General features: G+C 40.1%; 1 protein-coding gene across 1 annotated transcript in view; it reads right to left on the reverse strand.

Moving 5' to 3' along the window:
- CPXM2 (carboxypeptidase X, M14 family member 2) overlaps positions 1–13333 on the reverse strand; it is a 68236-nt gene that overhangs the window by 7126 nt on the left and 47777 nt on the right. The window contains exons 6-12 of the mRNA XM_014879628.2: positions 11424–11512; positions 8666–8789; positions 7546–7742; positions 6542–6721; positions 4707–5004; positions 1184–1323; positions 609–708 (exon numbers count right to left, since the gene is read on the reverse strand). Of these exons, the coding sequence (XP_014735114.2) occupies positions 609–708; positions 1184–1323; positions 4707–5004; positions 6542–6721; positions 7546–7742; positions 8666–8789; positions 11424–11512 (1128 nt within the window). The remainder of the gene's footprint in view (positions 1–608; positions 709–1183; positions 1324–4706; positions 5005–6541; positions 6722–7545; positions 7743–8665; positions 8790–11423; positions 11513–13333) is intronic.

Below are 13333 nucleotides of genomic sequence, written 5' to 3' on the forward strand. Positions count from 1 at the left end.
ATTGAACTAACTCAGAGCAATACATTAACTTTGTTAACAGAGTAATACAACCCACACTTTATGGCAGACTTTCAGCACTGCCAAGGCTTTCCAAGGCTAGAAAAAACAGCTGATTACTTTAATTCCCACTGTCATTTCCCAGTGGTCCCATTTGGAAATATTTAAGGCAGAATCATTATTGCCTAATTAGGTTTCTGTCATTCAATGCTGTCCTTTACAATGGAGACACAGTAGCACTGAAATTAATCATAAGCTAAGTTAGATATTCCAGGATTCATTATTGGCTCAGATCACCTCCTGTGGCAAATATTAAAGATTTGGAAGTCACAAAGCTCTGTGATATTCCATGGCATGAAATCAGTTTATGTGTCCAAATCTGCCACTCTACCTCAGTGGCAAAGTGCATGGAAGTGGCAGCAAATGAAGAACAAAGAACACCAGTAAAGACATAAAAGTACATAAAATTAGCATTCAAAAATGTGTGGATGTGGTACTTATGACCATGGTTTAGTGGGGTTGTTTTTAAACCACAGATCTGTTCTTTTGCTCTGTGTTTTGTAGTTTTATTGTCGGTTTGTTTGTTTTTTTTGTTTGTTTTTTATTTTTACCTGTGCGAATGTCATGGTTTACACCTTCCACTGAAATAACAGCATTTGGGATTCCCTTCCCATGCACATCTTTCACAATACCTTTGATGCCACGATGGACCTGTGAGGAGAATTTAAAAAGCAAGTAAATATTGCACAGCAATGAACAGTAGTATTCCTAGGAACTTACAATCAATCATTAATTCCATAAGTGAATTATATTTTTATATTCCTACTTTATGGCTCACAACATTGTGGAATATCATTATTAACCCTGTAGCAGCCCTTTGGGCATTAACTTGTGAATCAGTTTGTGAATTTTCTTAGGATTCCTGAGGCATCAAATTCAAAATAAATAAGATTCATAGATAAAAAGAACAGCTGAAGCAACAGACACAATATTGGGGTCTTTTTTCTAGCAGCCCTTTCTAGCAGGCATCAAATTTTCAGAAGCTTCATTATTTTATTCCCTGAAGTCAAACCAGCCTGGCTGAAGTGATGTGCCTATCAAAAATACCAATAACCACATAATTATTCATGCAAGGAGAACAGGAGGAACCTTAATCTGTGGATGTGAAGTCACTCGTGGGGAGTACCTGTTCCATGAAAACAATCAGGGACTCGCGGTTGTTCTCCCACTCCTCTGGCAGCTCGCTCTCGTGGGGATATTTGTCACAGCCAACATAGATGGAGAGCTCAAAGCAGTTGGTGTGCAGGTAGCTGAAGTCATTGATGCCTGTCAGTATTGGGGAAAAAGGGAACAACTTCATATCCTTTTTAATCTATTGGTCAGGTCTTGAGTTTTTATGCAAATTAACGTGACTTCTACAAACACAAGTTGGGTATTCATCCAGCTGGATTAGCCTGCAAGAATTGGAAGGGCAAAATGTTTTCAGAGATGCCAAATGTTCTGTAACAAAGCACCAGAGTGCTCAAGGCCAGGGCTTGGAGCAACCTGGGATAGTGAAAAGTTGCTCCAAGCAGGGGCTGGAAAGGCTTTAAGGTCCCTTCCAACCCAAACCATTCTGGGATTCTATTGATGGAGAAGAAGGGGACACAACCAGGAGAAAAGTCTCTCTCTACAACAAAAACCCTTTGCTTTTAAGAAGGCATGAAGCATCCTTAATCCTGGACATTGCCATGGAGCAGCTCTGCCTTAGGAGTGCCCTGGGTAGAAATGGAATTGTCTCTGCTGGGTGGCAGCTGTTAACTCAGCTGATAGAACCCAGAATGCCAGGACACACAGCAATGTGCTCACAGGGCTTGTTATATAAAAGTGATTTATCAGAGCAGCTGGTGAAATAGTTCCTCAGTCTGCTCTCCTCCCTGAGTAATCTAACAGAAAGAAAAGCCAGAAAAAAATCAAGGTAGTAATAATTATTTTATGTTACATATGGTGTCTGTGGTTTGTAAGAAATGAAAGATTGTCTTTTTTTCCCTACCACGGTGTTGCAGAAGACTGGGATCTGCACTGTGGCTCTGCAATAGGGATTTCCATCAATTTCCATCAGAAATATGTCCTAATCAAGCCCCAGGAACCTCAGTGCCTCCAATCTATGAGGAGTTACAGTTTAATTCTGCATTACAGAGACCACTGTAACTGTTTGCAAAGCTCTGGAGCACTGAGGAGGACTGTCTGAAAATACAGGGCTCAAACATTTCCATTCTCCAGGTTTCTCTCCTGGTCCTCACCATTATTTTTCCTGCTTACTAGTTCTCCACCCTCATACAGGTAACAGAACATGAACACTAGAGGAAGAAATTGTGTGAGCTTCATCTCTTGTTCCACCCGCATTTCTAATGAGAAAATCTATTTTAAAAGTTTTAATGATCATGAATTGTTATGTTTAAAATGGGAAAGATTAGCGGGAGTTGTGTTCACCGAGTGCTTCTGACCAAGAAGAGTTAAACCAAAATCCCTGTTCCTGTCCAATTACCACAGAGCAGTAGTCAAGTATTTAATGAGCCCTCAGTGCCTTCTGGAAGCAGAGCAGGAGGATTATATAATACAGATGTTAAACTTTTCACTTTTGTTGATGGGGAAAACCTAAACATCAGCCAGTGGCATATGCTACTCCACATAAATGTGCTTCCCCTCCACTTGAGGAACAGCCACAATTATTTTCCCCTCACATATTGTATAACATCCTGCTTAATCTGCTGTGAAATGTTTTGCCATACACAGTAATTGCTCAGTTTTAATACGTGTATTTAAGAAAATGGCTTTGTGTTGCCAAGAGTGACTCTTCCCTAGTGCCTGCACATGCAAATCCAGCCTCAAAAACACAGGAAATAAAATTAAATCGGTCTCTTTTTTGCCTCTGTGCAGTTCACCCAGTGCAAAAACTCTGTATGTAGAATTGCTGAAGAACTTGCATTCACTGCAGTCAAAATAATGTGCAGGAGACAGCAGAGCTGGGTTTTAAAGGCATGAGGAGGTGTTGGCTATCTGTGGTGCATGTGCTTCTCTAGGGACTGAAATGAAATTTTAAAAATCCCATCTAAATTTTCCCATGGCATGAGCAGTGAGAAGTTTCTGTGCAGAACCACTGCAAGGAAGCAGGTGGGTGAGGAGAGAGGGCAGTTTGAAGGTGTGGCACAATGAGGAGAGGGCACCCACACAAAAGGATGGGTGGGAAAGCTTCTGCAAGCACTTTGTTGGAGGTCTTACCATAATGTAACAGAGCAGGACATAAATCATAATTAAAACATCATCAATAAATAAAACAAATCAGATGAAGCAAATCCAAAATGTAATTGGACCTGAGAAATCAGGGTAATATTCAGCATCTGTATTGTCCATCTTTATTTAATGGAACTCAGTGTGGCAGCTCTTAGTGACAAGGCCAATGCCATCTTTTCTGGATCAATTTATAATGATGTTTCTTGTAGCACTTAGGATAATTAAATTCATAAATTAGGTAATTAAGTGGTCAAGTTAGCTCTCAGAGAATGCTTTAGAATTTGCAGAAATGCATGGGAATGTACTGTCAAACTTAAGATTTCAAGGTTTCCCCCCAAATTCACCCAACACTTTTTAACCTCCTGAAAAAGTATTTGAAAAGCTAATTCTCAACTGTAGCCTTTAAAGCCTGGCCAGCACTAACTCCACATGGGCCATCATAAAAACCATAAAAGCCATGTCCAAAATCCCAAAATGTTTATGCAGTGGAAGTAGCTGCAAGTTCCAAACACGAGCCAGATTCAGCCAAACCTGGGTTTCAGAGACACTGGCCTGCATCTGTTTGCCATTAGTGCTGCTCCTTTTGTCAGCCCACTGGTGGCAGCTGCCTGTCTCATTTCCTAATTTCAGGGAATATGTTGTTTGACTGATGCACTTAGAAAAACACGAGGATTTTGAGCAGAACTGTGATGAATCAGCAGTGTCTGAATCCAACCTGCTCCAGTGCACACGTAGAGAGGCAAATGTGCCTAATGCTGTTAAAAATGGGCTTCTAATTGGGCTTTCCTGGAAATCAAGGTTTTGGCCACACCACAGGCCATGGCTTCCCCTTTGTGCTCCTTAACGGGGTGACAGGCTTAGGTGTGTGGAGATTGATCCAAGCTGTGATTCATCCTGGCAGCAGGAATGCCTGTGGAGCCCATGCAAAATTTAAGTGTAAGGACATCCAGGTGTTTTAGAAATAGGACAGCAGCAGGCAAACAGTAGCTTTTTATGGCATTTCATTACAACTGAGAGTGAATGTGAGTGGGAGCTGATCTGAGGCTGAGCTCAGTCAGCAGGAGGCTGAAATCAGGATTTCCTTATCTGAGAGCCACTGGAATCTCTCCCTGAAGCCACTGCTTCAGCTCTGACACAGGTTGTGGTGCTTGGCAGCAGTTTTGTTCTTGTCACCTTGTGTGGGGGTTTGGATGGGATTGATTTATTCCTGACAAGGAAGAAACACAGAGTTCTTAAAGCTACTGTTGTGCATGTGCACTTTTGGAAAACTTGGCTGTACAAGCAGCAGTCACCAGGTATTAATGACAGCAATGACACCTGGAAATATTCCTCCTAGAACACACATTCCACCACCGCCGCCGCTGCAACGTACACCAGGCAGCGATGGCTCCATCCTAATTAGCAAGGAAACACTAATTGGAGCTTCCACCACTTACTTCCAGCCACGGTGTGCCACGAGGCTCCGTTCACAGTGCCATCCTCCTTCTGGAAGTCCTCGGTGTGGCAGGCTCTCCTCCTGGCATCCGTCATCAGGCGGTGCGTGGAGGCGTAGGAATATGCCAGCCAGCGGAACACGTGGTCGTCAGGGGTGGGAGTGTAATCCTGGGTTTTCCACATGGATCTCACCATGTCATAGGGATAGGCCACCACCAGCTCTCCCCCCTGCAGGTTGCCACCCAGCACAAAAGGGATTTTTTCCATCCAGGCGATGATGGCTCGTGTTTCCACAGCCACCTGGGAGGAGAATTAACAGCAGCTCTGAGTCAGCCTGGAAATCTGATGATGCTGTTTCAAAGGGAGAGCAGGATCAGGAGTTCCTGAGAACCATCAGCAGAAGGGATGTGGGCAAGGAGAATATAGTAGGACCCACAGCTGGTGTGTGGGCCAGAGAGGGTTAATGAATAAGGGTTGTTTCTGAAAAGTGTTCTATCGAGGCTGTTGGCCTGGAGACCAAGAAGAGAAGAAGGAGAAGGAGATAAACGGAAAGAAAACCTGAGCTGGGAAAAGTATTTTTAGAAAAGTTTTGTGAAAACAGAGGCATAGATGGTTTTACACCAATCACCATTCTGTTGACTAATTGTGACCAATGAAGAAAGTGTGAACTTTGTAGAGTGTATAAAAGACAGCTGGTTGTTGTAATAAATGGGATATCAGCCTTCTGAAATGCAGTGTGTCTATTTGTGTGTCGTGCCTGCCCCTACAGCAACAGGAGACCTTTAAATCATGGTTGTCAGCAACAGGAGACCTTTAAATCATGGTTGTCAGCCATCCTTGGGAGGTCACACACATCCCTTATGAACTAACAAAACCTTCACATCAGTAATTTATGGAACAGGAACATCTATGTTGAGTGAGGCCAAGAGCAGGAACTGATAGAGATGTCAGATGGAGACATTGCTCCCCCTCTTTTTGTTTCCAAAATAAGGGATTAAACATAGAAATAATGGCCATAAATTAAAACACAGGAAGTTTCACCTCAACATGAGGATGAACTTTTCCATGAGGGTGGCAGAGCACTGGAACAGCTGCACAGGGAGGTCAGGGAGTCTCCCTGCCTGGAAACATTCCAAACCCACCTGGATGGGTTCCTGTGCCACCTGCTCCAGGTGACCCTGCCTTGGCAGGGGACTGGACTGATCTCCAGAGGAGCCTTTAAACTGTAACTATTCCATGATTGTGTGATTCTAAAGCACTAAAAACAGCCACAGTGAAGGTGCTATTAATAGCTGTCGTTATATTTAAAAGGTCAGGCCAAAAGAAGTTAAATTTCTGGTATTACGAGCCAATAAACGACTTTACATAAGCCACAGCACTGGGTTTGCATATGCCTGATCTGTTGCTGTGTTTTACGAGATAAGAATATATTTCAAGTAAGAGCAAATAAGAAAATCTCAGGGCAAATCTGTGAGTGAGTTTTCAAAGAGCTCATCTATGCCACAAAACTCAGGAGCAGCCTGATCCACATGGCCAAGCTCATGCTGCTCTTGTCCTTGTCTACCTTGCTGCCTAAAAGTTGGGAATTGAGTCCCCCAGGTTCTTGAGGGAAAAGAAAATCCTCCAGGAAACAGTTTCTTCCTCAAGTCCTGCCTCTAAAAGCTGGGGTGGGGATGGTCCTTTTGGGGTGCATTTTTATTTCCACTGACATAAAGGGAATTATTGACTTATATCAGGTGTGGAACTTCACCCCCAGGTTATTAATTTCTTGAGAAATGCAAATCTCTCTCTGTCAGCACATCCCAGCCTTTGTGTCCCCTCTCCTGGCCTTACTCACAGTGGCATTTTCAGACAGGTACCAGTCAGGGATCGGGATGTGATGGTTTGGAACTTTTCTTTTGCTCTTCTTCTGATCTTCTGACTCCCAGAGCAGAGAGTTTAAGTCAGGGAAGTTATTGTTGATGTCAATGCCATCCTGAGTCCATCGTCCTAAAGACCAGCCCCCCAGTTCTGAGCCCTTAGATTATAAATAAAAAAAAAAAAAAAGAAAAATAAAGAAAATAAAAATCAATGTTCATTCAGAATACGACAACCTATGAGCCCCTGCAGAATGTTTGGGAATGTGCCAGAATAATTCTATACAGAGAAATGGAAGATTAATTATTTAATTATCTGAATTAAACAACTGGCTTTTTAAAAAAATTTGTATGAAATCTTGAATGAGGTGAAGGAAAACCCATGAAAATTTACTTGAGGTTAGCTAAAATATATCTCTCAATGGAGACAGCACACATTCCCTCCCATGACTATGATTCTGACTTTCCTGTTCCAGTCTTCTGCAGACTGCTCTGGAAGATTTTCCAGTGCATTCAACCAGCCCCTACAGTTTTTCCTGGTGTCTGTCTTTATCCAGACTGAATTATTACGATGCCCAACACGTTGTGCTCTCCTTAAAGGCACACTATTAAATTTCAGCTGAGAAGGAATGCAAATTTTCACGTGCTGAGCTTGGTTTCTCGTGAGAAGCAGACTGCATGAATTTTCCATTTTCCATAATGGTGTTCCCATGGCTCTGTACACCTCAGGGTGGTTTGTTCTGGCAGCCTTTGTGACCCTCCTTTCCTTTACATTTTGCTGTTAACCAACCTCACACCAAATACTGTTTCTTTCAGCTTTTTCCCCAAGATGGTTTGTGTTTACTTTGATGTGCCCATCCTTTCATTTTTAAATTTTACTCGCGTGTAAAACGTGATCTTTGAACAAAACAATGACAGGAGGGGCATTTTTGATTCATCTGCTGGAAAGAAAAGCCCCCCTGGATGTGTTTATAATCCGAATTACCGCTTTATACGCCTTGTCATATCCATCAGGGTTCACGGAGGGCAGCAGGTGGATTCTCGTGTCCTGGATCAGGTGCACAATGCGTGGGTTCCCAGCCAGGTATTCCTGGCACATGAACTGCATTAGCAGAAGGATGAGCTCTCTCCCAAGCACTTCATTCCCATGAGCTCCTGCAATGTAGTGGAATTCTGGCTCCCCTGTGGAAAAAAAAAACCAAACCACAGAGCAGAGCTGTAGTCAGAGCAGCAAATCAAATCTCTATCAAATGGCATCAGTGTCCATCAGCAGCATTTCACTGAAGGAGTGCTGGAGAAATGTCTCAGCTGCACGGATGAGAGGTGAAAATGTCGCTTTGGAGAAATAAATTTCTTTCTGTTGCTATTTTAGAACAGGCTTAGGTATTAGTGATATCTAAAGCCACAGTGTAAAACCTCCAAAACCCATTTTTGATTAAATATATCTTTAATTATACTCACAACTTCATCATGTTAGAGGTAGTTTTTAACAGTTTAGAAGGTCTAAAAGTCACATGAAAAATACTTTTCTAGAAGTGAGTTTTCCTAACAACCAATCTAAACACGTTATCAGGGTATTCATGGATATAGCAAAGCACAAAATTCCTTTATTCCAACAGCTGTCCCAGGCACTATCACAGTGAGAAGGACCAAAGACTGAATGACTTTATATGCTGAAGAATTATATCATGGTAGGAAATTGAACCTCATCCCTCGTGACTGAAAAATTATTTGGAGATTCGACCTGTCCCTGCTTGCAATACATTCACCCCACATAAAAAAAGTAAATTTCTATCCATAGCTACATCAATCCCACGACTAAAATCCATCCTCCTGTATTAAAATTCACTTTTATTTTATTACTGTGAAAAATTATCATTAAAGAATTCGATCCCACATTCAAAATGTCTTCTATTTGTGCTCACCCTCCTCTTCCCAATTTAGAAATACAGCACTGAGGTTCCTCCCACATACATTTGAAATCCTTGCTGCCATGAATAAAATTCCATCAGTGATAATTAGTGCAGATACAGAGAAAGAGGAGGGGGAAAAAAACCAAATCCCAACACCCCTTAAACAGATTTAGTTAAGATTAAAATCCTAACCAACTTCGTGCTCTCCTGGGTTGTCAGAAATCTCGACAGCATACAGCTTCAGTCCTTGGTTGCTTTTTCCAATATTGTAAATTCTTGTGATATTTGGGCACATTTTGTTCACAGTTTTCATCAACTGCCAACAAAAAAAAAAAAAAAGAGAGAAAAAAAGAACATATTTAAACAATGCAGCATCAAAATAGATCCACTAGGAATTGGTTCATTCTAAATTGGATGCAGCAAAAACTCTTAATTTGCTTCTCTGATTACTTCTTAGTTGTAAAAGCTTTATGTTTAGTTCTTGAATTTATAGCTCTGCTATCTCATTTTTAAAGCATTATGCCATGGAGAGTAATTAAAATAATGGGGAGTAATTAAAACAACCACACTCTGTGAGGTGCTATAGGTAAGGGACTTGAGCTGACCCAGGGTGTCTGCACAGAAATGCATTTATTTTGCAGGCTGCCACATTTTCACCAACAGAAATATTAATTTTTTCACTCTTCCAGCAAGTAAAGATATTGCACTAAAAGCAGTTCTATTTTAGCTAAAGGCTAAAACCGTACTGTATAAATAATGTTACTGACTCACACCTGTGTTTACTAATTTCTCTCCTCACACCTTCTTCAAATTGAAGGAAACTGAGCTGGCTGATGTTTCCCTGCATCCATGCAGCTGAGAAATAGGAATGGGAGCCTGTTGTCTCTGAATCCCAGCAGAGAAACTTGTGACTCTGAAACCTCCACGTGCAGAAGCTTTGCTGACGTGCCTGGCACTCCAGTGCTCACAGGATACCAAGAACATCAATTTAGAAAAGTGGTTGAAAGTATGGAAATGCTCATTAATAGGGAGGAAAATGCCCAGAACCAAGTTCAAAGTATATTACAGTCAGTGGAAATATTTGTGTTGGCCTCAGTAAACTCCCCCATCATCTCTTTAATTGCAAACATGTGATTATTTTCTGACTCAAAGAACTTTTCCTGCATTAAAGCCTTTGTAGTAACATTCACTTGTGACTCTTTTGGTAACATGTAATGCAATGGAGTTAATGGAAACACAATGCTGAAAATGAACATATTTCATATTTGATCTTCTCATTCCCAATTCCTACAAATGGCACAATATTTCACCTATGATCTGGGTTTGTTGTCTCAAAGACAAGGTTGTATTCAAATATCCACATCAAACATGGAAGATCTTCCTGTATCACATGAATATATACAAATATATGCATAGAAATGAACACATAACAAATATTTTGGGCTGTGAAACAATCCTGCACACAAGATACAGCAAGCATTCCCATTGCCTGGAAGAAGAATGTTGAATGCTCTTTTGCATGGAGAAAACTGTAAATTTCATCTTCCTAACCAGAGAGTTCTATTAAAATAACCTGACATTGAGAAAAAGCCTCCCTCTCACAAATATTGACTTATTGCAATGTAATGTAATGCTTCCAAAACATGGCCCAGGGAACAGCATCTCCTCCTCCTTAGTGTTGATAATAAATCACTTCAGATATCAGCGTTTTTCTAAGTTGGCTGGTGGTGAAGCAGCTATGAAAAGTAACAGTAATGTATATTTTGGGGGTTGGGGATGTTTTGAATGTTGTTTGTTTGTTTTTAATAAGAAACTGACTCTGGCAGTTATTCCATTTTGCACTGAAGTTTTGGGACTATAAGAGTTGTTACAATGTAACCCACAATATTCTGCCCACCAGCAATTAAAATCCAACGAGGTCTAAAAAAATCAACTATTTTGACACAGAGGAGAACAGAAATTGGGAGAGCACACAGTTCAATCCTCACAGCCACAGATTTTCCACTTGTATGAAGAGTGCAAAAACATTCTGGTTTAAAGCTGTGTTTTTTTCCCTAAGATATTTCTAACCTGACCAACCTGTCTTTCTGCAATGACAACACAAATACATTTTATTTTATTGTTCTTGACAGTAATTATGCCAATTGAGTTCCTACTCGTCTAATCTTTGTGCTAAGAAATATAGGCCATGAAATCTCTACCAAAATAAACGTGTGACTCAGTACACAATTGCTCAATAAAACCCAGTGGTGATTCATGCAGTATAAATACACTGAAAATCCAGCACACAGCAAGTGATTCACACACATCAAGTCCAAACATATTATCTTTATATTTGAAGAGAAAGTGAGCAGAAATATTTCTTCAGGACAGCCCACACTTGTGTCTGTGGTGATATGAAGCAAGATTAAAAACAATAACAAAGCCAAGAACAAGGTTGGCTGTTTGAAGTTAAAGGAACAAGATTAACAAGGCTGATAGATTTTAAATTATACTAACAGAGTTTGGGTTTGGTTTTTTTCTGGTGTTTCTGGTGAATTTTTGCTGATTTTCCCAACTGTGAAAAGGGAATTGGACTCTAGAGTTTATTCTGATTATCCAAACCCACTGAAATATATGAGAAAACTGATGGCTAAATCAGAGTCAAAACTAGAAAGAGAAACCACTGTGTCATTCACCATTCATATACATATGGAAGGAAAAAAGTGGCACATTGTATGACAACACTTCCTCTGTCACATAGTGTCACCTCTTTCAGGTTAGTTTATCTACAAATTAATACTTTGGGACTTTCTTGGACTGCTTCTTTTAATAGATTAAAACAGGAAATATTTTTAAACATATTGCAGACAGAGATTAATAATATTTGGAAGAGGTGGAATTCAGATTCCAGAGTGCTGAAAAGCCTCCATCCATCCCCCCTCCATCACACACCAGCCCCTTTGCCTACCTGCCTCATCTCCTTGTAGTTGTGATGCTTAAAGTCCAGATTGTCAGTGGTTGTCATTTCATTTCTTCTGTGGTAATAATTGTTTGGGTCTGAGAAAAGAAATAAAAGAGTTTTCACATGCTGAGGAATTGCAAATATAGAGGAGCTTTGGCACAGTGCATGTAAGGAACGTGGAAATCTGAATTCCACTGTCCCGTGTGTACTTAGAACAAATTTTCAAAAGCAAAACTCAGAGAAACAACTAATCTGAAATATTTCTAATCACTGCACAAATCAATTCATACAGATCCAAACCAGAGCAAGGAGGCATCAGCTTTCCAGGCAGCTCCTCTGTACAGCAAACCTAAACTTCAACAGCAAAGCAGAAGGGCAGCCTTAGGCTGCAGAGGAGGGGAAAAGTCATTGGGAAATGATGAGTCAGATGCAAGATAAAAGAGTGGAAGAAAAAGCAAATTAGAGGAAAAAGCCACAGTAAATGTTATGTGTCCACATGATTAATTTACTATTGCAAGGAATTTTAGTTTTCCTGATGAGTGTTTTCCAAGTCTATGCACCAATTGCAAAACATGGAAAGGAATAATTGGGTCTATTAAGCATTCCTAATTATCTTCCAAAAGAGTTCCTGTGGAAGTCAGAGGTGTTTGCTACTTAAAAAATTACATATGCACTTATTTATGGATATTGTTTATAGTTTGTTTCTTTTGAAGTATCAAAGGAAGATATGTGATTAGAAAATTATCTTTTGTCTCCTTCACATTCCAGGCCCTGCACCTGGAAAAAAAAACCAACAAACAGACCAAGACTGTTATGGCTCAGCTTTGAAGCTCCTGATAAATGTGCTCCCAGCCTAATCTATTATGATTTATTTTCAGAGACAAACAAGTCTATTTGGAAAACATCAGACACATTCCTTAACTTGCCACATCTGGGATGTCTGGAATTTTGAGTAATCATTTGTCAAGCCAGTGGTTGTCAGGCTTCTATGAAAAATTGTTTCCCTTCACACAAAATCATCTTCATTGGTTTAAAATTATTGAGGGAAAAGCATAATATGAAAGAGTCTAAATGTCATCCTGTCTTATTGCAACACAGAAAGACATTGTCTCTAGAGAAAAAAAAAATGGTTTTAAACAGCATCACCTGTCAGCTGTGACTTTTTTTTGGGAGGGAAAAGAACAATTCTGAGTAGGAAAAATATGTAGTTACCATCCTACAGCAACAAATCCTTAATGAAATTATGGAATACCCATAACACTGCAAAATACTTTATAACATTTTTAAGTTTCATATTTCTGGCATTAAAACCACTAAACATTCCCTTAAAATTTTAAAATGTTGGGGGTCTTTGGCACTACTTAAGTTATTTGTGAAATGAAACATGAAAGTCCCATGAAGCTTCACAGTAACGTGACTCATCCTTGTGTCCACTTCCATTTCCTAATCTTCTGCAGAAATATGGGAAGGCCAGATGAAGGCTGCTCTACAAATATGACTGAAAAATGTCCAAAAAAACCCCTTTGTCTCATCAAAACCCATGTTAATTTGTAGAAATTACTCATTAATATAGTGATGGATGAGAAATGGAAATCATAAAGGAAACCCCCACTTCTTCTCAAAAGAGTCTATGTGTTTAATGCCCCACTGAATATCTTCATAATTGAAAAAATATCTCCACGTTGTAAAAATATAAAAATAAACATCATAAAACTGCCAGGATGTTGAAGGTTTTCTGTATCCCCATGAGCCAAAATATACAGCAACCGATTTTTTTCCCTGATGCTTTAATCCCATTCCTTTCAAAGCCTGGCTCTTTTTCCATACATCAAACACTAATATCATGGGAATGACTGTGAATGCTGTAGAGTTGGTGGAAACTTAAAAAAATTGTGCAGTGAGAATGATTGTATCTC

Source organism: Sturnus vulgaris, chromosome 8 (assembly GCF_052056855.1).
Source record: "Sturnus vulgaris isolate bStuVul1 chromosome 8, bStuVul1.hap1, whole genome shotgun sequence".
Lineage (NCBI taxonomy): Eukaryota > Metazoa > Chordata > Aves > Passeriformes > Sturnidae > Sturnus > Sturnus vulgaris.